This window comes from Gymnogyps californianus, chromosome 8 (assembly GCF_018139145.2).
Source record: "Gymnogyps californianus isolate 813 chromosome 8, ASM1813914v2, whole genome shotgun sequence".
Lineage (NCBI taxonomy): Eukaryota > Metazoa > Chordata > Aves > Accipitriformes > Cathartidae > Gymnogyps > Gymnogyps californianus.
Window position 1 is genome coordinate 34,832,990 of NC_059478.1, and position 25,604 is coordinate 34,858,593.

Sequence of the window (25,604 nt, forward strand, 5' to 3'; positions counted from 1 at the left end):
TTCGTGCGCTGGCAGCGTTGCCAGCACGTGTGGCGTTGGGTAGTTCTGCTGGATACATCTTGCTTTTGAATAATACCTTCTTTTAGGTACATGCCCAGCTTTTGTGCTTGGAAAAAAGTTGGAAATCTGGTCCATAGACATCCTGAATATCGGAAAACATACGGGGCATCTATAAAAGAAACCTGTAATTACGGGATGCAGGGTTTTTTTGGTGCTTGCAGTTTGTAAGATGGTGCTATCAGACTTGGACATTTTCACTGCAGATTTTAAATGAATCACTGCAGTTGTGCTCTGTGCCTTTGATTTTGTTTCCTCCGAATTTTCAAACCCATCTACAGAACAATTTTCTCCAATATATTTGTTGGATCTGTTAGAACAATGGTTTAATTCAAGGAAATAGCTCTCTGCTCATGGGTAGTCATGAATGCACTAACAGGATACATTAAACAAATAAATTATTTGGTGTCAGTTCTTCACTCAGCATTGTCAAGGATAAATATGTAAACATGTCCGCACAATCTGTAAGCAACCACAGATACATTAGGGAAGGCAAAGGGTAAATGGCTGACAGCCTGCACAAGTCCCTCTTCTATCAAGTTTTGGCATGTCGTTTGTTGATAAACCTGTTTTACTGAACATGCTCCATGCTCCCTGGTTTTAGAGTGATGCTAGGCACTGGCTAGTAATTATTGCAGGGCATATAACGAATCTCGCTTTCTGAAGTTAAAATAGCCGTATTCTTTTGTTGAAGGGAACGGGAGGGAGCACCTTCGGTGATCTGGATCTATGTGACTTTTATCTAAGCCATGACCACATGAGTACCTTGTTAAATCATGCAGGCCACCCTTCCTTTTTTTCCTTCTTTTCCTTTTCCTTTTCCTTTTCCTTTTCCTTCTCCTTCTCCTTCTCCTTCTCCTTCTCCTTCTCCTTCTCCTTTCTTTTCCTCTCCTCTAACCTGGATCAGGACTTAAACGGGTCTCAGCTGAAGCACAGATGAGTTCAGCTGGTGGATCAGCCTTTTGTGGATCAGATTGTACGTGAGGATCCCACAGAGAGGGCTTCTGCCAGCTTGCTTCGATGTAAGCTCTTATTCATTAGTAGTCAAGGACTGAGAAATGTAAATGAGGCCTTCAGTAAACATTAATGATATCTATACTGCTCACAAAATAATAATCTGTCATTCACACGATTAACTAGAGGATCTCCCTTCTCATCTTTTTTGTAATCTATAATAATGACAACAATTATGATAATCTATAATAAATATAGTATACTATATAATTAAAAATGAGTTGTCTTAAAGTCCTCTGGTGAATTCTAAGCGATAAAGACTCATAATGTATATTGTTTCGATTTTTAAGAAATGTCCATATCTGAATGTGCTTTCATTTTATTTTTTTTTACTTTGTAAATTATTTTAAATATCTGTAAATAAGCAAAATATTCAAATGTGCCTAAAATCTGTGGGAGAGCGGTTGCATCCTATGGATTCACGCTGAGAACAATGTACATTTTGAAATTGCACCCTTAATGTTATTTTCAAGTTAGGAGCCTGGGAGCGTGCTTTCAAACATTTCCTAAAGCAGAGTGTTCAGTGCCTGCGAGCGGTTTCATGCACCAGGATAAACATTTACATGTTCCCATACAAGGACATGAGGACTTCAAAAGCCCCAGCTCACCTAAGAGCTGTAGCTGAGCTCAGTTCACCAAATCTACTCATTATTGACCGTTTGTTTCCCTGTCACTAGCGGGAGTTAGGAAGCATTTTCTTCTGTAATACTTATATTTTAATCTTTTGTTTCTTATGAGTGTTTGTCTGCCTCAGGTTTTGTTGAACTTTATCAGTTTGTTAAACATTGGGCGAACATTTGAGTGCCTGCCTATTGCCACGTTGTATGTACTGGATTTGGGAACAGATCCAGTATTAAAGCCTTTCCAAGGCAAAAGTGAGCGACTGCTCTTGCTAGTTTTACTTCTAAATGAACAGATTTGATCCCGAGTCTGAATTGTTGTTGAAGTAAGGTTAAGATAGAGTGATAATATTTTTTATTGAATCAACTGGAATTGCTGGCAAATGGGCACTTTGGTGACCTCAGTGGCCGTCCCTCGAGTCCCAGATGAATTGCTGCTATGAAGGCAGGCTGGAGCTGAGCACAGAGTGCTTGTGCGAAGGAAGGCCTCCAATGTTGAAGAAGTTTATAATTATAAATAGCTGCAATTTATTGCAGCCAGGATGCAATTAAAAGTAAATAACCCAGAAGATGTCTTACTGGCTCTGTAAACAAGTGGTTTTGCATGTGGAATAGGATATACTGTGTTAAAGTTGGGAAGACTGCTATAAGCTGCAATGCCTTGCTTTTTAACCTTCATTGTAAAAGTTTCTCTTTGAATTTTTCTGCAGCCCTTTTTTATAGAGACTATTAGGGGTTTTTTTGAGTCTTAAACTCTACATGCCTAAGGTTTACGAGCGAAGTTACAATCCATTAGAAGTAACTATTTCTTTTCTTTGCAGAATTAGGAATTAAGTCTTTTACCAGTACAGTCAGTCCATAATTTGATCTTTAAGAGTTGAGGAGAGCTGAGTTTGTAAAGATGTCTGCGAATATTTGTATTCAACATTTCTCGCCTGCCAAACTGGACAATCTGTTCACAAGATAGAAACCCTTTAGTAATATTAGCCTGCTAGATCATGGAAAACTTAGTTATTTGGCACCTGCAATATTCTACTGAGCAAAGAGGAGAACTGCAACTCCTCTCCAACTTTTTTAACTCACCTGTTTGGGATCTGGCATCTTGGCCACTCTTAGAACTTTTGAGCCTTTACACTTTCTGCCAGAAGCAAGACATGCTATGTCTTAATGTATTTATTTAAAGGGGATGAGGGTGGCAAGAGAGAATCATGAGGGAATCAGGAGAGAGAAAAACTCACTTTGAATTTTGGCGTTTGGATCTAGTTTCAAAATGTTTCCTAATTTGGTTCATCTCCTGTGTCAGTCGAGGGCAAAGCCACCGTTCGCTCCTGCAGCTTGGGGACTGGGGTCTCTGCCCCGCCATCCTGCCTTGCTGCCTCGTGGGGCTCGGTGCATTTGGATAACAGGATGGGGACAGCGAGTTTGCGGGTTCAGAGAGGAACCAGACTGCACGGCTGCAGCTGCAGATAACATTGGCCTCATGCTCAGAGATACCCCGGCCAGCGGCGAGGGCGAGCGCGGGGGCTTGCACGCAGAGCCGTGCAGCGGCGAGGGGCTGTAGCTCTGCGCTGCAGAGAAGCGTGGTACAGACGGGGTTGGTGGGGGAGCTTTGGGCAAGAGTTCGTCGTGTTAAGCCCCCTTCTCATCGGCGACACTTCGTAGGCCTTCTGATGAAGTGCATTTTTTCTCTTACGCTGAACCGCTCCCAGAAAAGAGGAAGATCTCCAAAACCTTTCACTTTTCAAGTATTCAAGAAGGAAAAAAGCCTCAAGTCCATGTTCATTAGCAGCTCTCACCATGAGAAAACGATAGCACGGCCAAGTCACTACATGGGAAAAAGCTTCTGAAAGTGGGCTGCTAAGTCACTTCTCTAGTGAGAGATACTGTATGTTCCATCATCTTACAGACGTGAAAAAGAAATAGATGGCAAAAAATACCAGAAGTGCAGTTGTTGCAAAATACTGGCACATAAATGAATCGCATTTCAGTACGTTAGAGCGTTCTAAGTGCCAACGGAAAAATATTAAACGGTGTGCTGCTTCTGAAGGCTCGGCCAGTCTGTCCTCTGATGGACTGGCAGCAAATCAGGTCTTGTGACGAAATGTCACCTCAGTTCCTGCTAAATTGCCGCAGGGATCAAAAGCCGTGCACAAACACCATGTAATATTTGAAAACTGAAACAAATTCCTTTTGTTAATTAGTTCTTTATTCTGTCTCGGAAATGATTTCACATAGGGCACGAGAAAAAAATGACGGAAACGCCGGTTATAATTTTACGGGTAAGGGCTTGGTTATGCAACACCCAAATATAAACTGAAACATGATACAGTTGAAGACGCATCATATAGTATTCCAGGAGACCATATCCAGAAACTGCAGGACTGTTTCCGTAAGTGACCATGTGCATCAGCTGTACCAGGAAGGTTATGGAAGTCTGTGAGTGGAGAAGGTTTGAGAGCGTTTCTGGCAGAGGGTGTTGCAGTCCTGATGTCAGTGGGACGCTCACATTGGATTCAGGGAAAGAACATGTCGTGTAGCATCTAAACTTCTGTTTACTGTTTATTTGGATCCCTGTAGTGACCCTAGAAACCGCTCAGTGAGAGAACCCCGATGCACTTCATGTTTCTCCTCTGACACTTCGTTTTCTTTCCCCCTGCCTTTGTAGGGTTCCTCTGTTCTCCCACTTTTATTTTAACCCTACCATTGCTTCCAGTCCCCTCCTGTGCCCCACACCGCCACCTCTGCAGAAGCAAATGCTGCTGCTGCAGGCTGCGCTGGCACCGAAGCATCGCGAGCTATTGAGAGTGTATCGTACTCTCGTGTTCGTGCTATATCGAACGCAGCACTGGCTGTGCCATCCGCAGGGGCTGATGCTGTAGGACCACTGAGGAGGGTGGAAGGTGGTGCAGTGCTTCAGGAAGGGAGGAGCTGCTCCTTCTCAGAGGGTCTGTGTTGGGTTGTGCTATAAAGTATGTTTTCCCTTATCAGTATCAAAATGTACCGTTGGTTTTAAAATATTCAAAAGTGCTTAATGTGGTATATATCCATTAACTATTAAGAAAGTTAGAAAATCTGTGTTATTCCCTTTTAAGATCATTCCCATGGAAAGTTATTACATTTGTAGAAGAGCAACTTCTAATTGGCGTTATATCTGACTGTTGTTTTTGGATAGCTGTGTATCTTACAACATTTCACTAGGGACTTGGAGTATGTATTTTAATTTTACATGCTGTTTTTCAAAAACACCTGGTTCAAATTTAGCCTTATCTGTGGAATCGTAGCCAGTGCTTTCACAATTTATTTGTAGATAGTCACAAGTTAACAAACAGGGACTTAACAGAGTTGCACGTACCCGAGGAGGGCTGGTTTGATATGAATTGGGGTTTCCAGGTTGATTGGTCTCAGATCAGGTCGCTTAGAAAGTGGCTTAGGAGACAGTTACTGAGTTTCTAAGAAGGGTTGAGCTCGGGCTGTCTTCCTTCTGTCGAGGAGGATAGTGTCTTTTCTTCTACTTGACTGTCTAATTTCTTGAAACTCCTACGACTGTGGTATCTTTGGCGTACTTACTGGCCGAGCAAATGGAGCTAAAACTCGCCAGCAGGTTCAGAAATGACTGAGGAAGGAGGGCAGGGAGGGTGGAGAAGCTGAAAGACATTGCAGACACCTGGAGGGAGGCACAGCATCAGAGCCTCATTTCACAAGACTCATTTCCTTAAGAAAATGAGTGAAAAAATGTTTAGATTAGTCAAAACCAAAAGATACTTCAGAATCTAAGAAGAGCCACCCAAGGAAGCAGGTGACGTATCTTTCCGTGGGTCGAAGACCCCGATGGAGTTGTGGGCAGGCCAGTGGAAATGTGCAGGCTGGTGTAGTGTCACAAAAAAAGCAAGTTCTGAAAGAAAACGTTAACAGTGCTTTCATATTGAAATACACTTCTAGACTGGGCACTAAACAGCTTTTGAACAGTAGCAGAACTCACCTTTTTTTTCCTTAAAATGATACTTAGTAAGAACTGTTTACTATCACTTTACTGTGTCCTTGCCATTGAAATGACTAGAGATATTTTAAGTGGCAGTTTTCAAAACATCTGCATTTAAATCGTTAATCTATTGTCCTCTAAATGTTTTTGTTGAAAAGGCCTAAGTAGGTGATAATGCTCGTATTTTTGCAGGAGTAAAGCAGGCTTCAGCCTGAAGGGATCCCCGCTGTTCACAGGCTTCTTTCAGGTAGTCTCACTGAAATGAAGCAGAAAGGCAGCTCACGCTGCAAGACGCCAGTGGGAAGGAAGGATCATTTTGCACAACTGTCCAGATATACTCTGCTAAAAATTCTAAAAAACCACTTAGAATGTATAAAACATTCATTGTATTTTTATCTCATCTTCTAAAAACTAAAAATAAAATTTTAAAGAATTTAGAGCTGGCAGTAGCCTAGTACCAAACCCTCTTGCTCTGTACCTAAGCCCTGAAGTTTCCTAATTTGCATTTATCTCCTTAATATGTAATAGCTTTCCTTGTTTTTTTCTTTTTTCTTGTTTTTTTTTTCTTTTATTACACAAAACTCAGATTACAAAGTAAGGGAATAGCCTGGACCGTTCCTCAGCCCTGGGGAAAATAAGTCCTTCAATATTTTGAATATTTCTGTTCGGTAGATTTCTGTTCTTGGTCTTGCATTGCCCTGACGGTTCTTTTGGAGGTGAAGACTTAAGTGAAGCGATAGTGGCAGGAGGTCCTGCAACCCTGACCCTGGGCAAGGCTGGAAATCCCCAAATGGCTTAAATTAGGGTCTAGTGCCACAGTGAGCCTACTCCACAGTGAGCCTACTCTTTCTCCTGCTACAGGAATGCACACGTAGCTCGCGCCGTGGTCCGGCTTACTGAGAAGTCTTAGAGCAGAGGAACACGTTACAAGAACACAGTACGGTTCATTATTTAAACATATGGTCAGCTCCTCTTTAGTTTCTCTGAGGAGATGATTTTTTCCTATTCCTAAAATCGTGATTTAGCCTGTGTTAGTTTTATCAATGCACACGTTTTCTATTACAAGGAATTTGAGCCCTTCCAGGTTAACTAATTTACATAATAAAGCAGTTGATAGAGGATATGCATGTTAGAAAGGAAAATACACCCGAAATTCTGTGTGTTTTGGCTATTTGCACCTGCTTTTTGATATACGTATCCCAGAAGTATGCAAGAACGAGATTACTTGCCATGTTTGGAGCTCTGTGAGCACAGAAAAAACATGAACTTTCAATGCCACAAAGATTCAGATTTACTGAATCTTTAAAACGCGTCTGTGCCAAGTGCTCCCTGCGAGTTTATTGCTGAATTACTCTTTGGCAGCGTTTATTTTCTGCCACGTAACTTCAAACATTGAACGTACGGTCTCTATACAATACTTACTAATGATGTACGTTGCTTTATGGATGTTGGTGAAGGATGAAGAGGATCTGTCCTTGTGAAGGCAGATACCGGCTCGAGGTGCAGTGCCTTCCCCCGAGGACGCGGGGGCCGCAGAGGGTGGCAGCCCTGCGGGCAGCGCGCCCCGTGCAGTCCCAGCGAGCGTTTGATAGGGAGGGCACTGGCGTACACATGTATGGGGCATATGTGTATACAGCGTATGCGCTATACAGCAGATACTTTGCTGAGTGTATATCATAGCAATCCTGACCTCTGATGTCACTGTTACCTGCTCAGCCAGTGCCATCAGAAATGCTGAATCCATTAACTTTGACAGATTTATGGGGTAAGCATATGTCACTGGTATTATGAGAAGCAGTTACATTCATGGGGAGATTTTATGATTCACTGTATCCGCTTATGTAAACCTTAACTTTTACGCCGAGAGCCGCTCAGGAGCACGTTGTCCTGCTGGCAGGGTCAGGGAGCAGAGCTCGGTGGGAGCAGGGAGCGGGGGCTGGCGGGGTTGGGGAGTAGGGCTGGCAAGGCTGGGGTGCAGGGCCTGGTGGGGAGCACAGGCGGATGGCACTGGAGAGTGGGACCAGCAGGGTGCGGGGCTGGTGTAGTTGATGGTCAGGGCTGGTAGGGAACAAGGCCAGCAGAGCTGGGGAGCCAGGACTGACGGGGAGCAGGGACGGCTGGGTTGGGGAGCAGGGCTGGTGGGGTTGGGGAGCAGGACTGTTGGGGACTGGGAGCAGGCAGGGCTAGGGAGCAGGGCGGTTGGGCTTGAGGAGCAGGGCTGTTGGGGTTGGGGAGTTGGGCTGTTGGGGAGCAGGGCTGTTGGGGTTGGGGAGCAGGGCTGTTGGGGAGTGGGAGCAGGCAGGGCTGGGGAGCAGGGCTGTCGGGGAGTGGGAGCAGGCAGGGCTGGGGAGCAGGGCTGTTGGGGTTGGGGAGCAGGGCTGTTGGGGAGTGGGAGCAGGCAGGGTTGGGGAGCAGGGCTGTTGGGGAGTGGGAGCAGGCAGGGCTGGGGAGCAGGGCTGTTGGGCTTGAGGAGCAGGGCTGTTGGGGAGTGGGAGCAGGCAGGGCTGGGGAGCAGGGCTGTTGAGGAGCAGGGCTGTCGGGGCTGGGGAGCAGGCCCGGGGGAGCAGGCTCCAGCAGGGTGCAGGGGCCCGGCCGGGCGGGGAGCGGGGCTGGCGCAGGACCAGCATCCCGGGCGCGGGCAGCGCCGAGCGGCGGGGGCGGCCGGGGCCCCCGCAGCAGCCGGGAAGGGCGCCCGGGGTGGCGGGGGGGGGGGCGTGGGGGGCCGGCGCTCCCGGAGCCGCAGCCCGGCCCTGCCCTGCCCTGCCCTGCCCGGGGGGCGCCCGGTTCCCCGTCCCGCGGGGGCAGGGCGGGCTGCGGGGCCGGGGCGGGCCGGGGCGGGCCGGGGCGGGCGGCCGGGGCCGGGGCCGTGCCGGGTGCCAGGGGCGGGCGGGGATTTGCTCGCCGGCGGCGAGGGGAGCGCAGCGGCGGCCGCATGATGAGGGAGCGGTGCGGCACCTCCGGCGGCGCTGGCGGCGGCTCGGGCGGCCCCGCCATGGAGAGGCTGCCGCCGCGCCAGCCCGACTACATGTCCGTCTGCCTCTTCGCAGAGGAGCCCTACCAGAAGCTGGCCATGGAGACGCTGGAGGAGCTCGACTGGTGCCTGGATCAGCTGGAGACCATCCAGACCTACCGCTCCGTCAGCGAGATGGCATCCAACAAGGTGAGCCGAGCGGCGGCGGGGGATGCGGAGCCGGGGGGGGGATGCGGAGCCGGGGGATGCGGAGCGGGGGGGATACGGAGCCGGGGGGGATGCGGAGCCGGGGGATGCGGAGCGACGCGGGGCACGGCAGCCTGATGCCCGGCCCGTCTGCGCCTCTGTACAGGAGAGCAAGTCCAGGTTACTCCCAGGGAAGGAGGTGCGGGTTTCCCCCGCAGAGGCACGGCCAGAAAAAACTGGCGGCGGGACGGCGTGGCGAGAGCGATCCTTACCGCCAGGCTCGCTTCTGAGAAGTAAAAGAGGTTTCAATTAGCGCCGGTCCCTTCGGAACCGATATTACCAGAAATACTGTGAAAACGCCCGCATTTAACAAATTATCACTTCAAAAGTCAATTATCTTCATTGTTGTCTGTCCGTAATAATGGCAAACTCTAAACATTGTGGTACGTTATTTTATTGCTGTTTTGTCTTTCGGTAAGCGTTTAATTTTGTTTTTAATGTGGTGGGCTGGCTCGGCACCGCTTGCCAGCACATGATGAGGGTGCGAAGTCAAAGATTGTGCACAGGGAATGAGCCCCGAGAGGAGCTGCTCGCCCGCCTCCCGGGACCTTTTTTTTTTTTTTTTTAGTTTTTAATGCGCCGTGAGCGAAAGGGGAGTTTTGAGTTTTTCTGCGAGGAATAAGGTGCTAAAATAAAGTAAGAAAAGTACGCCGTGCTAAAAGTCAGAGAAGCAGGAGGGAGGGCAGAGTCTCAGGAGTATGCTGAGAAGCAGCAGAGAGGAAAGCAAGCGCAAGGCGAGGGCTGAACGCCCTTCTCTCTGCAACTTTCGAAGCTGATGTTCCTCCTGCCCCCCCCCCCCTCCCCGTGCTGGAGCCGGGCTCCCCAGCCCCCGTCCTGCCGAGCCACAGCATCGCAGATGAATTTCGCTTCAGCATCTCCCCAAGTCAGACCTCAGCTTGCCGGGGTGGCTGCTGCTGGGTGCGAGGCGCTCCCTCCCCCGGGGCCGGCGCCACCTCCCCGCTCTGATCCCAGCCGCTGCCCGGGGCAGCGCTTGGCTGCCAGCGGAGCCTTCACACCTCCGGGACAGGCTGGCTGCTCCCCATCCCCGTGCCTTGTTTTGTTGTTTGGTTTTTTTTTTTTTTTCCAGCGCACTTTCTGCACCCAGGCTTTAATTCAGTGTTTACAGCCGGGCGTTGTGCGATGGAGCAGGTTATACGGTCCCAGACTGAGCTTGCTCCGTCGTTGGGATGAGGGCTGTGTCCGCTGCATCCATGCCTTTGACCAGTTGCCATGGTTAAACCCAGTTCTGAGTTGTACTGCACGAACCCGATGTTACTATTTTTTTCCTAATTGAAAATTAATGAAATCAGGAGTGCTGAATCATAAACTGATTTTATGGAAAAAGTTGAGCAAAGAAATCCCGTGTTATTTCAGCTTCGTCCTCTGTTAGTGATTACCACGACGTGCAGGGGCAAAGGAAGCAGTAAAAGTTTTATAGACCAAGCTTTCAAGAAAGGAATATATACTTTTTTTTTTTGAGTTTGTGTTGAGGGAAGCGAGGGTGAAAGCTGAGAAAGGTTTAGGCTGCAGAGAAGGCTGCACCTCCGATGTGGACGGTGATGCCTTCGTTTTGAGATTATTTTTTTTTCGCTGAGTGCCAAATCTGGACTCGTGAAGGTGAAGGACTAACTAAATTGCTTATTGTAGTAATTAGAAGTTGTGATCCCTCTGCGTGCAAAGGGCTTACAGCTGGGTCGAGCAAAAGGTTCCTGAAACTTTGTTCTTTCATAACCAGTTTCTGAAATGTCTGCATTTTCTGGTCAACTTCCAGTATCGTTTTCATCTGTGAAAGAAAAGCATAAAATGGCCTCACACCTCGCTTTCCTTTCCTCATCAACGGTAGATACTGACACAAACTAGTTTGGGGTTTGTGGCTTTTGGGTTTTGGTGGCAGATGTACAATCTGCAGAGCGCTCTTACAGCGCACGAAGCCGTCGGGTTGGAAACGTGCATCTTCAGGAGGAGGCTGCAACGGTCCTTAATTGGTCAGGTTTTTCCCTTCGCCAAGTATCCCACTCAACTGCCTGCTTCGGTCAAAGGCATTTAAATTTGTCACGGGTAAATAGCAAAACAGTCAGATGTTTTGAAAACAGGATGCTTTGGCTCCACATTATTAAAGAAAAACGGAAAGAGAAACGGTATAGATAGGAAGAAAGCAAATAGGCTCAGCATGCTCCCAAGTGCAAGAGCAGTATAAACAGTGACCTATCTTCCTGACCTCCGCTCTCGCCGAGTTCCTGGCCCCGCGCCACCCAAGCCAAACTACGTCATTTCAGACTGATAGTAGGCATGGCACAGCTGTTGCAAGTGTGACTCGAATTTCCTGTCTCCTTCCTGACAGACGTAGTTTAGAAAATCCAGAGTTGCAACAACAGCAGAGAGAGAGGGAGGATCTCGGCATACGTGTTCGCAGGGTGATTCTCAGAAGTCCTGCACCAAAAAGGAATCGCTGGGGGGAAACGCCATGCAGGACGGCATCCTGGCTTTAAGCTGATGGTTTTCGGAAAACATCAGTTAAAACATGTGCGTATACTCTTTTAAGACGTGAGTTAATTACAGGAGAAGTGAGGAAATGAGCAGCTAATCTTACTGTGAGCTAACGAGCCTGATTGCACTGACATTAGTGTGAGCCAAGGGAGCACTGCCGCTTGCACAGTGGGACCCTGCAGTCCCACAAGCGGGGATCGACATAAAACCGGCAAAGAGGGGGAACTCTGTTCCCCGGGTGTGTGGTCAGCGTCCGTGAGTCCTGACGCATTACCAGAGCGGTGCCTGATCCGCAAACCAGCCCGAGTCTCTTGCTGCTCCAGCTGCAAGCTTCTGCTAAAGAACAACTGACCATGCACAGTGCCCTTTTAACTTTCTGAATTAGAGAAAAAAACTACCTGGAAAACTACCTGGTTGCAGGGAATGCAACCGACATGAAGGGAGTTTATTTTCCTAATGTTATACTAATCTTTTGCTGGGAGCGGAGTATGGCACTGCAGCTTTGCAATGAAACAAAATTACCTGTAAAAAGCTCTGTAGGCACTCAGTGCTGCCTGTAGAAGCAGACCACGCATATTTACGTTATTGAAACATATCTATTCTTTTTTTCCTGCATTTATCACCCTGTCCGGCTTCCAGCTCAGGCAACTGCTGTGTCTTAGAAGGATTTGTGAGTCATGGGCCTGCTGATAAAGAGGGGGTATTTTCTCTCTTGGTGGCCACCCTGTAATGTTACGTTTGGCATTAGGCAGCTATCTGCAGCCTCGCTTGCCCTGCAGATGGAAGCGCAGGACCCCTCGGCTCTATTCCCTAATATAGCATTTGGGATCTGGGGGAGGACATGCTCAGTGCATCCCCCGAATCATAAAAAGGAGCAAGTATTTTTCCCAGCTGAAATGCTGGTCTCACCAGCTCCCAAGTTTTTATAGGGCCGTTTTATCATAGAGATGAGGGATGGAGAAAATGTATTATTTCTCAAGAGCTACCTGCCTGTCCGTGCAGGATACAGCCCAGATCACGCATAAAATGGATATATCTGAATGGACCTAAGCAGCACCTTTCCATCTCCTTAAATTAGACCAGTCTTATTTAGAGCTTTTTGCAGTCCATCGAGTAAGTAAATGGACAGATAACGTAATTTGTGGTCTGTGGGGATATTCTAACTTTGCGTAGACAGAGGTGGTGTCATCAGAGTGCCTGCCTCGTGCTCTCGCAACTTTCAAAACTCGCTTCTCTCCTCGGACTGTTCCCGGGGGACCCTTCCCTGCCAGCACTGCCCGTGCAGCTACAAACACTGCAGAGTAAATCCTTCAACTCTCTTATTTCAACTCTTAAAGACGTCTCCGTTACTCCCAAGTGCTGAATAACGCAACTCAAATCTTGCCACCCAAGGCCGTTTTCAGCCGGCGGCTCAGGGCAGCAGCACGGCGGGGCTCCGCACTCCTATCTTGGTTGCTTGTGAGCCAGAAGCCACTAAGATAAACATAACTGATTTCATTTTGCTTGTATTTCAAAGGGCATTTCGGTCAGAAAAGAGGAGCAAGGCCGCACCTAGCTTTCAGGAGACAGCGGCTAAATAAACATCTGGACACTAATGTAAACTCCTGAGGTCCGTGGTGGAGGTCGAGCACGGCGCGGGGCCAAGTGCCAGCAGCGTATGTGCTGGGCTGCACAGCCTCCCCACTCGCTCGCCTGTCTTCTGCTGGTCCGTCAGCCCCAAATCTTGTCCTCTTCGTACGTGATGTTTCCCTTAAGTGGTGCCGAGCTGTTTAGTCTTTCGCTTGCTTTTGCTGTAACTTCCTTTGTTTAATATGCTTTAAAATAGCCGAGCGCCGCACAAAGAGAGGCTTGTTCACTTGCGCAGCAGCCAGCGAAACAAAGAGACTTCCACATCTCCTGTTTTTACAAGCCGGGATGAATCACTGAGCTCCGCACGCGGTTCCCCAGCCGCACGCCGGTATTCCCCTCGCCTGGGGACTTGCGTTACGGAAACAGGGATCTGCGACTGAACGCCTGGGAGAGCTCTCCGGAGTAAGGCGGGCCGGTCGGAGCAGCCCCTGGCATTGCTCCGCGGCAATCCCTGCAGAGCCCTAACGCACGTTGCCCGTGTCGGGTTTGACGTCGGCGTGCTCCGCGGCGGTTAACTGTTTCTTAGATGTCCAGCTGCTGTCTGCAGAGCAGGATGCTAGACGATCATTATGCTCAATGAGAAGTGCGGTAGGAGCTGTTTATATGTGAGGTTGGGAATATTCACTCCATCTTTGTTTTATCTGATGGCTTTTCATTTGTGTTGAGGATGTCCTTGTTCTGGAGGACAGGGCACTGTATTTCTTAAGGCAAAGCTACGCGTGATGCGGGAGCCAGGTTTTTTAACTGAGGTACTTGGGAGTGGTGAACATGAGGTTCCAGTGAAGTCTGCTGGGTGAGGAGGAGCCAGCCCTGGGTGGTGCCTCTGCCCCAGACTGTGAAACCCCTCAAAGCTCCTCACGGATGTTCAAGACTTGGGGAGCTGGGCCCGAGTCAACTCCTGTGTATCAGTTCTCATCACTATCATAAATGACTTTCAGGGTAGCTGTCTCTGTATCCATCCTATTCCTCCTCCCTTGCTCTTTGGCCTCTAAAATAAATCATTCTGGTTATATCAAATATGTCATAAGAGTGGGGTGGAATAGTTGGGCCATACGTGGACTTATTTAACCATCTAATATTTTGGTCTTGCGAGCCCTCTGGGCTATCACTTTCCAGATATCTTAGTTAAACTGATTCAAATATTAAAAAATTTGAAATATTGGAAAGCTGCAGCATTGTCTGTGAAAAGTGTCGGTACGGTATTAGGAGTCAGTGCCACTGTTCGAGATGATACCCTCCCAGAGCAAAGTGACTTGGAGTGGCGGATGCTTTCTCATCTTCTGTGACTGTTGCGGTAAATGAGTGGGAAAAGCCCATAGGAGGGAGATCCCGCAGCCACACACCATACGTACTGGTGATGCACGTCTAGATAGCCACAGCAGAGATGAAGACTTCGGGGGTTGAATTTTGGTTCAAAACCATCTTCCCAGGAGCCTTTCTGGGGAGCTGCCATCCTCTGGGACATGACGGTGCCCAGGACCTTCTAGCATGTCCTTAAACATTTCTGCTTGTACTAGGATGTGATGGGTTTTAAAGTTCTACATTCTCAGACTTTTACGTTATAACACGTTAGGGTGGGGCTTAAATAAATAATAGCTCAAAGGCAGGTTCAAAATGAATCATGATTTGAGGGCAGGACTAGAGAGTGACTAACTGTTCAGAGCAGTGACCTCTATGGAAGTGAAGTGAGGATACTGGAGACGCATGAAGTCTCAGAGGAGAAGCATCACTTAGGATGAGGGTGAGCTGTGAAGGATTTCAAAGTAGGATTTAATCCTCAGAGCAGTCCTAATTCTGACCCTGATTTTGTGGACCAGGCCAGTTTCCACAGCCTGGCTCCAAACTCCTCGTTTTTTACCCAGTTGCAGAGCAACTGCTTTCCGTGGGGCAGCTGGTGAGCAAAATATTTGCACTAGGTGAAACTTAATTGCAAGACGTTGTGTTATCAAAGCCAGAACATGTTGTGGAGATGTATTGGTTTGAAGCCTCATCCATCAGAGCTCTTAGAGGGAGAGATTCCTCTGATTAAAACCTTTGCTCTGTGTTTAAAGCAAACAACCGAGAAGTGCCTCACCTTGCTGCTGGTTTAGCACAGCTGGGCAAATGCTGCATAAAAATTATTCTGCACATCATTTGCCTATCTCTATGTGAGAAGGATTTTTCATTTAAATATCTTTACCTTAATTAGTGCCTTCCATATGGTTTTGGTGCTTGCATTAGGCTCATTTTCATTTTGGCAGGACCAACTGCCACGTTTTTTGGGGGGGATACTGTATCGTAGAGTTACACTGACTTCTTCCCAGGACTTACTCTTTATCCTGTGTTTCCTGAAGCAAACAGACTTGCGTCGATTAAAAGTTGCCAGAGGTTTTCTCATCATGGGCATCTTGGAAAAGTCATCTCAGGGCACAAAGTTATTTGAATTTTCCAAAGCCTGTTCTCCTACTCAGGTAAAACCCCAGCTGGATTTGCCTAAATGATGACTGCAGAGCCTGACTCAAATTTAAATTAAATTTAAATTGCTGCTTCATACGATTAACAAAATCCCATGTTTAGTTGCATTGCTCTCTTGTTAAACGACAAATGCTCTTCCCTCTCAGTTGTTTTGGTTTTTTTTTCTGAAGATTGAGAATATAATCCAGGCATATTTCATCCGAATGTCCAGCATCTCCTTACGGTTCACCCCTGAGCCCTGCAAGAGCAGGGATGCCTCTGCCTGCTCCCTGCCTGCCCTGGCAGGAACGAGCGGCTGGGGAGGCTCTCTGGTTTGTGGACTCTCTTTACGTAGTCATTTGGCTTCCTTTGGCACTCGAGGCTTCATCAGTGTGGTTTGCATGGGTGTGACTGACGGAAGATTTTGGTCTGAGATCTGCAGCCTTCTGGAGCGCTATCTGCTCTCGAGGCCACAGATGTTGTCAGCTGCATCAGGTCTTTCTTTAATCAACTTTATGTCAACAAACAAGCTGCTGTAGGTTTTAATTTTGCTGTTGCTTCCTAGCCTTCAGCTCGGGCTGGTACTCATCATCTCTTCTTCCTGATTTTCCTTTTGCAGTTAACACGACAAACATTTTTCCGCCTAGTAAAACTCTATAAAAATGATTTTGCCAAACAAGTATTTTTGCTTGTTTCTGATTTTATTAACTCGCTCCTCGTTCGAGTGAAGAATAAAAGCGGCGCTGGGATGAAAAACTGGTATGAATGCTCACCATGTTGTGCTCAGCTGCTCTGGAAAAGGTGGTACTAGTCTTGGGAGTTACCCCATGCCTGTAACGTGCCATTTGTGTGGTCCTTCCTCCTTACACTGCAATTTGTTATATGTTATAAAATGCACCTTTCAACGACGGAGAGAGAGTGCAGTTCCCGGGGGATCGCTGCTGAGCTTCTGTCTGGTTGAGAGCTCTTGCTGTATGCAGTTTGGTACTTACTGGTGAGGAAATCCGTACAAAATTTAATAATCTGACACGTAGACTCCAGATATAGTTGCATGTATTAGTTGGCTAGAAGAGACCTATTCTTAAGTATAAGAAGAGCATTTTGGATGAGAGCCTCTTCGAAAGGAACCCGAAGCTTCAGTTCAAGCTGCAGACTGGGCCATACCCCGCTTTCCGCCCGAGGAGACACACAATATGTGCTTTGTCACGCCACGCAGCGTGAAATCGTAAACTCTCTCAGTCCTGGTATTTCATATCAATACAAACAAATGTAAATCTAAACCAAGGGCTGTTGGGTACCAAACACAATGGTATTGGATACACGGAGGCTTGAATTCATCGGCCATAGATGCTGCAGGACTGCCCCGGCCAAAGAGTTGGTACGCAGATTTGGCCCTGCAGGGTATGGCAGGCGTTTTCTCCGTGTGCCAACAAAAACTCAGGCAGGCACACCTTATAAACACATGACACATTCATTTTCAGGAAAGTAAACGGGGTGGTTTCTCCATGACCTTACCAATTCCCCGGGATCCGGTGGAGGGGGTTTTTCTTCTGCCTTGCCAGTTCCCAGCAAGTGAGTAACAGGCCCCGAGCCTGCTTTTAAATAAGGAAATTCAGTATCGTTTCTAAGCAGTGCTAATGCACAGTGCTTTCCTTGGGCAGGATCCTGTAGGGAGGTTTTTTCCTTTCCGCCATTTTAATGCAATTTGCATATTTCAAGTCTCATTTGTCTGGAAATGAGCTGGAAACGGACGGGTGCTAACGCTCCTGCTTCAGGTTCCACTTCATCACTTTTTAAGCCCCGTGTTGCGTAAATACGTCCCACCCAAGGGAGGTTCTGCTGCTTTCAGAAATGCTAAACTTTACGGGTAAAATCTGAATATTGTTCTGTCTACATCAGATATATGTTATTGCTTTCATGAGCAGCCACATGCTGATTTATGGCAACGTGCTATTTATTTATCAACATTTACATTGTGGATTTTTAAATTATTCTAATAACATAAGGCCAACAAGTTGGTCATGATGTTACTCCTTTAAAGTCTTCCTTTGAACATATATATAAATCAACTCTCCTTTGATGTGAAATTGGAGATTTCATAACTGTGTGTTTACTTTTTGGTTTAAAAAATAAGCTGAAGGGAAAACAAAAAAACCCCGAAAAAACAAATAGTACTTTGTATCTCATTAAAAATAGTTTCTAGTACATTAAAAACTATATTGTTTTAGGAAACAAGAACTAGAAAGAGTTGCAAAAGCATTTGATTTTTTTAATGACTGATAGTTGACGGCAACCATTCCACTTTTCTTCAGGCACTGAAATACGCTTGCAAACTTTCTCCTTTAGTACTGATTAGCGTGAAATGGGCTCATTTTTTCTTTAAACATTTAAATGCACCTTCCCATCATCCTTCATGTGAGTGCTTAAAAAGGAAAATCGGTAGAAATGATGAAGTAACAAGGACAGCTGCAAATTTGTTTGACACAGTCCTTTCCGTAAGTGAGGTAACATCAGGAAAGCACAGATAAACGATCAGGTTACTGCTCCTGTAAATTAAAGAATTTTAACTCTTTTGACTTGCAAACTTTTTAAGAAACAACAAAAGAAGTGCTCCAGCACTCCAAAACCAGCAGGTTTTCCAAATGTAGTTTGGGGAAAAAAGAGAGTAATGAAAATTACCTTCAGCGAGTTACGAGGTGCTCGTGTGCCAGAGAGCTGCTTCCCTGCCCGTCTGAGGCGTGAGCAGGGGGTGTCCAGGTCTGGTACCGACCCCTGTCCCGGGGCACCCGGGGTCGCAGGCTGTAAGCCTCGCTCTGCCTGTGCTCAGGCAAAATCCTAACTCCGGGAGTTTTGTCTGCCTAAGGGTTACGTGTCTCTGTGCAATACAGGAATGAGGTATCCGTGTCAGGAAGAGAGGGCTAGGTATTTACAAATATTTCTTCTAGCTTCTCAAACACAGGCAATGAGATTAATCTCAGTTTTTTTAAAATCTGCAGTAGCGCATGAGTGTCACATCCATTCCCTTCGAGCGAACAGAGGTCCAGACAAAAGCATTACACATTTGCTGTTTGACCTGGTTGCCTTATACACGGATGAGTAATTTCCCTCCTGCGTGTAAATAATTTCCAGCTGGACTCTCGTTCCCGCTCTGTCACACAGGCAGGTGAGTGTCAGCTCTTTCCAGCTCCCAGTGCTGGGCGTCCCATTATTCCCAGGAGGAGAGCTGTTGAAATGAATGGAGTTACACCAAAGTTTAATTGCGCCTCTGGACCTGCACTAATTTACCCGGGCAATTAAGCTAAGAAGGATTCAGCCCAGCTGCCTTTGCGTGGAAATCAAAGGCGAAAGTAACCCTCGTACCACAAATCCTTTTGTTCTAATGATTTCTAGGAGCGGTGGAAGAGTGAGGGATGTAATGTTTGCGTCAGAAGGGTGGGTCACCGGGAACAGAGTTTATAAACATTTTTACACACTGGAGATCTGCACCGAGATTCCTCCATCAAAGTGCGGGGTGGGACCCCACTCTCGGAGCCCCGCAGCATCTTAGCAGCTCTTTTATCTTGAAATTGCCCTCAGCTCCTGCAAATGACTAAAACTTTTTTAAGCAGCCTCTTTGCATAAGGACTCTTGGCCTCAGGGAACCCCAGCTGGTATAAATCGACTTCAAAGGATTTACATCAGCAGCAGATACATCCTCCTGTCTTTATTCTCCCTGTAAAGCACCAGGAACACCTCTGATGCTGTACTGCAAAGGGGAATAGGAACAGGAATAACAACAGCACTATCGCTGGAGCCGGCGTGGGGCTGGAAAGGCCAAGGCCTCTGCCTGGCTCTCCCTAACCATCCTAGGAAAGGAAGAGAGTTGTTTCTTCCATAAAGAGCCAGAAAGGTGGGATTTTCCACACTGAAGCACCAGGGAGATTTCCCACGTGTGGCTGGATGCTGCCCTGGATTCCACCCCGTATCGCACGTGGTGGCCCCAGAGCCAGCGCGCTACCAGTGTGCTTGGGCTCCTAAATCTGGCAAATCCTATCATAAATTAGGCCAAATTTTCTTCCTCTGCACAAAAACGAAGGCAAGCAAGCTTTGCCTGCGGAGCGTTTGGTTAGGATGGGGTGAAGGACCAGCTGCCAAGCGGTTAAGGAGCTGCCATGCACTCGGTGCCGATGCCACCGCCCTCCCACATGCCCGCAGAGGTCCCCATGGTCGTGTCCTTGCAGAGCCTTGCGCTGGGGCCAGCGCTCAGCCCCACGCTGCAGCGAAGAAGTAAAAGCAAAGAGTGCAACTGCCGGTGCAGAGAAAACATGAGCAGCGAGGGTGCGGTGCAGGCAGCCAGGAGGGGAACTGTGAGTGAACTTTCCCAACGGTAATCAAGGAAATTACCGCACGCACGCACAACTGGAAAGCTGGAAAGAAGCTGTGATTCCCTCTACCAGAGAATACACGAAAAAGGGTCACTGCTGGTAATCAAAGAATGATTCAATTTCTGGGAGACTTAATTTGGTTCAGATGACTTCTGCAGTTACTTCAGAGCATGCAAAACAGGAAAACTCCACGTGATGCGATGGCTTTTTCTCACACAACCCTCCAGATGGTTTTAGACCTCTGTGACTTGCTGGGAAGGTCAGCTGTACCGCCATGTGTATTCGGTTGTGAAAAATTTCAGTTGGGGCTTCATCTTATTTACGTTATCTGCACTCTTTTCATCAGTTGAACGTGTTAATTGCATGGTCCTGTGATCGGAGTTTGGGGCAGAGAGAAGGGAGCCCCAAGCCCGTTTCCTGGTTTTGCTTCTTTTTAAGGGAAAATCCCCTCGAGTCGGGCTGGGCATTCCCTCCCATGTACATCCTCATGGTGCGCGCATGGGTATGCTTATGTGTGCCTCAGTTCCCATCTGTACAGCGAGGTTATCAGTGCTTATTTCCTTTGTAAAAGGCACTGAGATGATTATTAATTATGAAAATAACGGCACACGTCCACATGTTGCTGATAGGCATTATCGTAATTGCCGAGCTGAGGGCCATGCTGCGCTCATGCACGAGCTCTTTAAAGCAGCAACACTTCTGTTTGCTTAATGGCAGAGCAGTTGGTATTTTCTCATTGCTAGCGTGCAATCTGTTTGTTTTACCCTTTGCTGTCAAATCGATTTAACGAAGGGATCGTTACAGAGGTTTGCACATGACATCAGTCATTGATCTGTGCAGAGAGGCAGCGACTGTGCTTTCTCCCCGCAGGCGCCGCAGGCAAATGGCAAAGCAGTTCAGAGGAAGCAGTGTCGCTCCAGAGCATCCTGACATCAAGGGAAGCTCAGGAAAAATCCCAAATACCCCCCTGAGCAGTGAAGACATTGTGATTACCGAGTGCACCATCAGCAGGCCTCGGTCCGTGCTGAACTGCGTTGTTTTTAAAAGGGTAGCGTGTTATTAAGTAAATCCTGCTCAGATGCCGGCATCGTTCAGATGGTAAATTGCAATAACCTTTGCAAAGCATGTGGGTATTCTCGTAGCACTGTGGGTGTCTCGGCTGGGTTTGGCCCCGATAGTCCTTTTAGCAGTGCTGTGGTACTGCTGTCTGCGTTTATAAAAGGTTGCCGATTAAAAGTCTGGAAAAATGAGCAAGATTAAGGCTGTTGGAGGAGATGAGGGGGACAGATTTCTGGTTAAAGATCAGATATGAGAATCCCAAGGTCTTTTATCTGTCCTCATCTCTGCTGCAGATGGCTTGGGTGACCTTGTGGAGGCCATTTAATTGCTTTGTGCCTCTGTGAAAAGGCAGCAGCTACCCTTTGTACTTTATGAAGCCAGTTGTGAGGTAAAGGCATTTTTTTCAGATGTTTATCCACCACTTGGGATTATTTGTCTGAAAGGGGCGATTGTATAGAAAACCCGACTGATTCAGCGTTGCTTAAAAGTTGTTTGCGTGATCATCTGATTATGGTGTTTGCCTTGTAAAGATAAAGGCCTTGATCCAGAGAAATGTTTCAGCGCATGCTTCAGCGTAAGTCTGTGGGAGTGCTCACGTGTTGGTGGCTGGTGCTTGTGACCGGCGAAAATACGTCACTGCGAGGAATGATAGGGTCAGAGCTCTCCTCTCCCACGGACTTTCTCTTACTTGGTATTCATTCTTGCTGCCACTCGTTCTCCATCACTAAGGTTTCTCTTAGGAGTTTCAAAAAGGCTTTTGTCCCTCTTGGTTGGCATGAAGTCTAGTGCAGACCCTGTGAGCCAAAGCCCATGCCCATGACCCAGGGCTGTGGGATGCACTCCTGGGGCATCTTTCACGTTCCACTCCCACCTGTATCCCATGACACGGCATCCTTCACATCCCGCTCCCTCCTGTATCCCATGAGACAGTATTTAAACTGGTTGAGTAACCCAGAAAGTGAGGCCTCGCTGTGTGACATTCGCACGGGCAGAGCAAGGCAGGTTGCTGCAGGAGAAGACAGCAGAGATGGTGGTGGCAGAATCTGAGCAGATAGCACCCCGTCTTTGGTCTGTGCAGATAGCCACGTGGTAAAAGGGAGGTGGCATCAGCTTTCCACCTCTGGTAATCATGAATTTAAGGAGAGAAGAAGGTGGGTTCACAACTTCCTTTGCTCTATGTGGTTCTTATGGCCGAAAGGCTGAGCGGGAGTCCCATCTGGATGGTGCTGACCAGCGGCTGGAGCCATGCCTGGCCAGCGAGGCGTGATTTTCATGGTGCTCAGTGCTGGTCCGGCAGCCTGGGCAAGCAGGGAGCTGCGGGCTGTGCATGGGCTCTGCGTGGGCTGTGTGCGGGAGCTGCGTCTCCCTGCCCGTCAGCTCTTGCAGCGGGGACCGGGGGTGCGATGCAGCGCAGGCTGCCCCCCGTGCCCTGCGTGTCCCACGGCACGCGAGGAAGCCTCGTGACATCGTGCCGGGCGAGGCTGATAACATTTAATGAAGGCAGTTGGAGAAAGGAAATAATTTTAGACCAAAGATTGCACTTTTATTTTAGGAATCCTGGCCGCTGTCATGCGGCGTATTACAGCCAGCAATCACCAAGGACGTCCTAAAGCAGTGTGAGTGCTGCACAGCAGCGGTGATTCCTTGCTGTGATCTGTATCACATCCACAGTACAATGTGCTTTTCTTTTGATTTGATCCTAAAAGGACAGCTACAGCTTCCTAAAAAGTGATTGCATTTCAGTTTAAAATGAAAACCAAAGTAATGATTAAATCTTGAAATTTGGATTGTGACTATATTCTTGTAAGAAAGGATTTATTAGTTGCAGACTGACATTAGAGATTTAAGGTTATTATTAGTTTATACCTTTTACCTGAAAAATATTTCCAGTTTGTAAAGGTACATTTTGCTCCATTGCTACATTTTGCCCTTTATCATGTAGGGGAAAAAAATTTATGATCACACTGAAAATGTGAAAAATCATGCTTTTAAAAATCCATACATGAATACTTGCTTTGAAAATCCTCAGTCTCTGTCATGAAGAGGATTAAAACAAAGCAGAAATGGAGAAGAGACTACTGCCTACTTTTGACTTACTTAAATATGCGCAGAGCTTCCTCCATTTTAATCTTCCTTATAAAAAGATGGCTGTGTTACTAAAGCTGGCAACCCCTCAGAAACCAGCATCATTTTTTTGTCGTACAGTTCAGCTGAGCAAGGCTGATGTGGAGTGGGGACCCCCTTCAGCCAACTAAGCAACCAGGACGATTCATAATTCATAAGTGCTTCCAGCCATCCAGCTGAATACATTTGGATTAGTTCTCGTTTCTTCGTGCAATCCCTGATTTCATTATTCTCTCCTGCGAGCAAATACACCCACGTTCAGCCCTCTGCAAAGATGCTATGCCAAGCTTGGCTTTGTCTGGGATTAGCAACTGCCGGGCTTTGGGGGATCTCTGGCTTTGATGAACGCTGATTTTTTTTATTGACGGGGGAAGGGGGGTGTCCGTGTGCCCGAGGAGCTCTCCTGTCTGACCGGTGATTTCTCCGTGAGGATTTGTGGACCGTGGCGTGGAGTTTTCCAAAATGCCTGAAGCAAACTATTTGTTATCTGTATCTTGGGGTTATATTAAGGTGGGTTTAAATCCTGAAGGATTATAAATGACTGGTTTTTTGTGCTGTATTGCTTGGATAAAACCTCCATAAGGAAAACCTGCTTTTTAAATGATTATTTATGTGTACTGTATGGCAAGAGATAAACATATGTGTGTACTGTGCATGCGGCGTACATGTATGTAAATTTTTTTCCCCTTTGGGAATTCACTGTTGTGGGATAAAATGATGCAGCGATGAAAATGTGTGATTAGAAAATGAGGAGGATCATAGTATGTATCTCTGGGTGAACAAATGCTTGAATCCTACATTTTAGTGTAATGATCCAAGCAGATCTTCAGATTTATGGCATGTTTCTCCTCTGTTATGTTCTGAACATATGCAGTTGTCTTTTACTTGCGTAATTCAAAATGGAGCAAACTTAGAAAATTCAGAACAAAAGAAGGTCATAGGATGTGGAATTTAAAATGAATACAAGAATTTGATCTTTCAGAGAGATTATCTGAAACGTTATCTTCTCATTTGTTACAGTAAAAACTAATGTGCATCTTTGGAGGAAATGAATTTTGTAGTTTAGTGTACTGAAAAGAAATATCTAGTCATGATGATGCTGAACAGTATCTGAATGAAACCATATGTTGCTGACTCCATTCCAAATATCTCCAGAATTTTGCTTTTAACATCTTGTTTGTGGACTTGCTTGTGATAAAGCTGTATTAATTTGGAAAAGCATTCAGAAAAATGCCATCTTTGTGTATGTGCTCTTCCTCTCCCAGTTCAAGAGGATGCTGAACCGGGAGCTGACACACCTCTCCGAGATGAGCCGCTCCGGCAACCAGGTGTCCGAGTACATTTCCAACACTTTCCTGGGTAAGGCGTCGCATCCCAAGCTTTCGGGTGACTCAGAGATAACGATTAATGGCAGCCTAATACCCACCAGTCAGTGCTTGTGCCTAGTTTTCCTTTGGGGCAGAGCATTATTTAAACGTTTTGATTTTTCACTTTCAAAATGCATACGGGGAGGAAAATAACGCAGTGCTTGAATAAGTCTATCCACAAAAGAATTCCCTCTGCAAATCAGAAGGTTTTTCTGTTCAGATTGAATTAAGCTATTGGTAACTGCCTTATGCAGTATTTGATTTTTGTGTTGACCTTACGGAAAGGACAAAGTCACACAAGCCCAACTGCCTACTCTCATCTTTGCAACTACTGCCTCATACAGCTGCATCTTCCCCCTTCAGAGACAGGGTTCAGACAGGTAGGTTCAGCCCAGACATTTTGTACATTACTTTGTGTGAATTTGCTCATTTTGCACTGGAAGTCAAAATAAAGAGTGAAGAGAATATTTTGCATGTCATTAGTTCTGTTGGAGCTCGTAGGACTACTGACATGAATCAATCCGCTGTGTTTACAAAATAGATTTGTTATGAAAAATATTGTTTTCTGTGTTTTCAAGCAACTGAAAATTTGTGACCATTTGCATATATAATGAAGCTTAGCACAGGACCCTCATATACATATCTCTGAGTCCAACAGCTTCAAATGCTGAGTGTATATGGGATGCCGGAGCTTGTGGGAGACTCGTGCCCTGCAGTTAAGATGGCCCAGAATGCATTCACTGTATGACAAACAATTTTTTCCATTAAGGGATTTTAAAGTGATTTCAATAGCCAGTTGCAACTGGAACTACTGCCTGCATTTAGGACACATCATATCATTAATAATCCATGTACGTCTGTAGCTGCTTTGTGGGAATCCATTGGCCCTGTCTTATCGCTCAGCTTAATCATGACATCCAGAACATGAATTAATACAGGGAATAGAAGCAAGACTGCCTAGCTGCCAGCCAGCAGGCCACTTCTTCAGCTGGAGAGCCCGGAGCGTACACAGCGCGCCGGGGAGCGTGACCACCATGGCATTTTCAGGGAGTTTGTTGTTCATCAGCTCTTGCCAGTAGGCGTGTATCTCTGGAGCAGGATGTGCTGCAGCAGAAATACCCGGTGTGGCTTGATACTGTGGACCTACTATAAAACTGATAAACCACACATACACTCAAGTTAGTGGAATCTGTATCTCAGCAGGGGCTAATTAGCTGAAGCCGCTTCTGGTGCTAATGGGGCTGTATTATTCCC

At 46.9% G+C, this 25,604-nt stretch overlaps 1 protein-coding gene across 3 annotated transcripts in view; it reads left to right on the top strand.

Moving 5' to 3' along the window:
- Nucleotides 1-25,604, top strand: part of PDE4B (phosphodiesterase 4B) — a 219,695-nt gene that overhangs the window by 183,856 nt on the left and 10,235 nt on the right. For 2 of the 3 annotated variants that reach the window (XM_050900637.1, XM_050900638.1), the window contains 2 exons: nt 8,718-8,830; nt 24,249-24,342. In XM_050900637.1, coding sequence (XP_050756594.1) covers nt 8,718-8,830; nt 24,249-24,342 — 207 coding nt within the window. Of the gene's footprint in view, nt 1-8,717; nt 8,831-23,445; nt 23,494-24,248; nt 24,343-25,604 lie in introns of those variants that run through there. The other variant, XM_050900639.1, reaches the window with a different exon arrangement.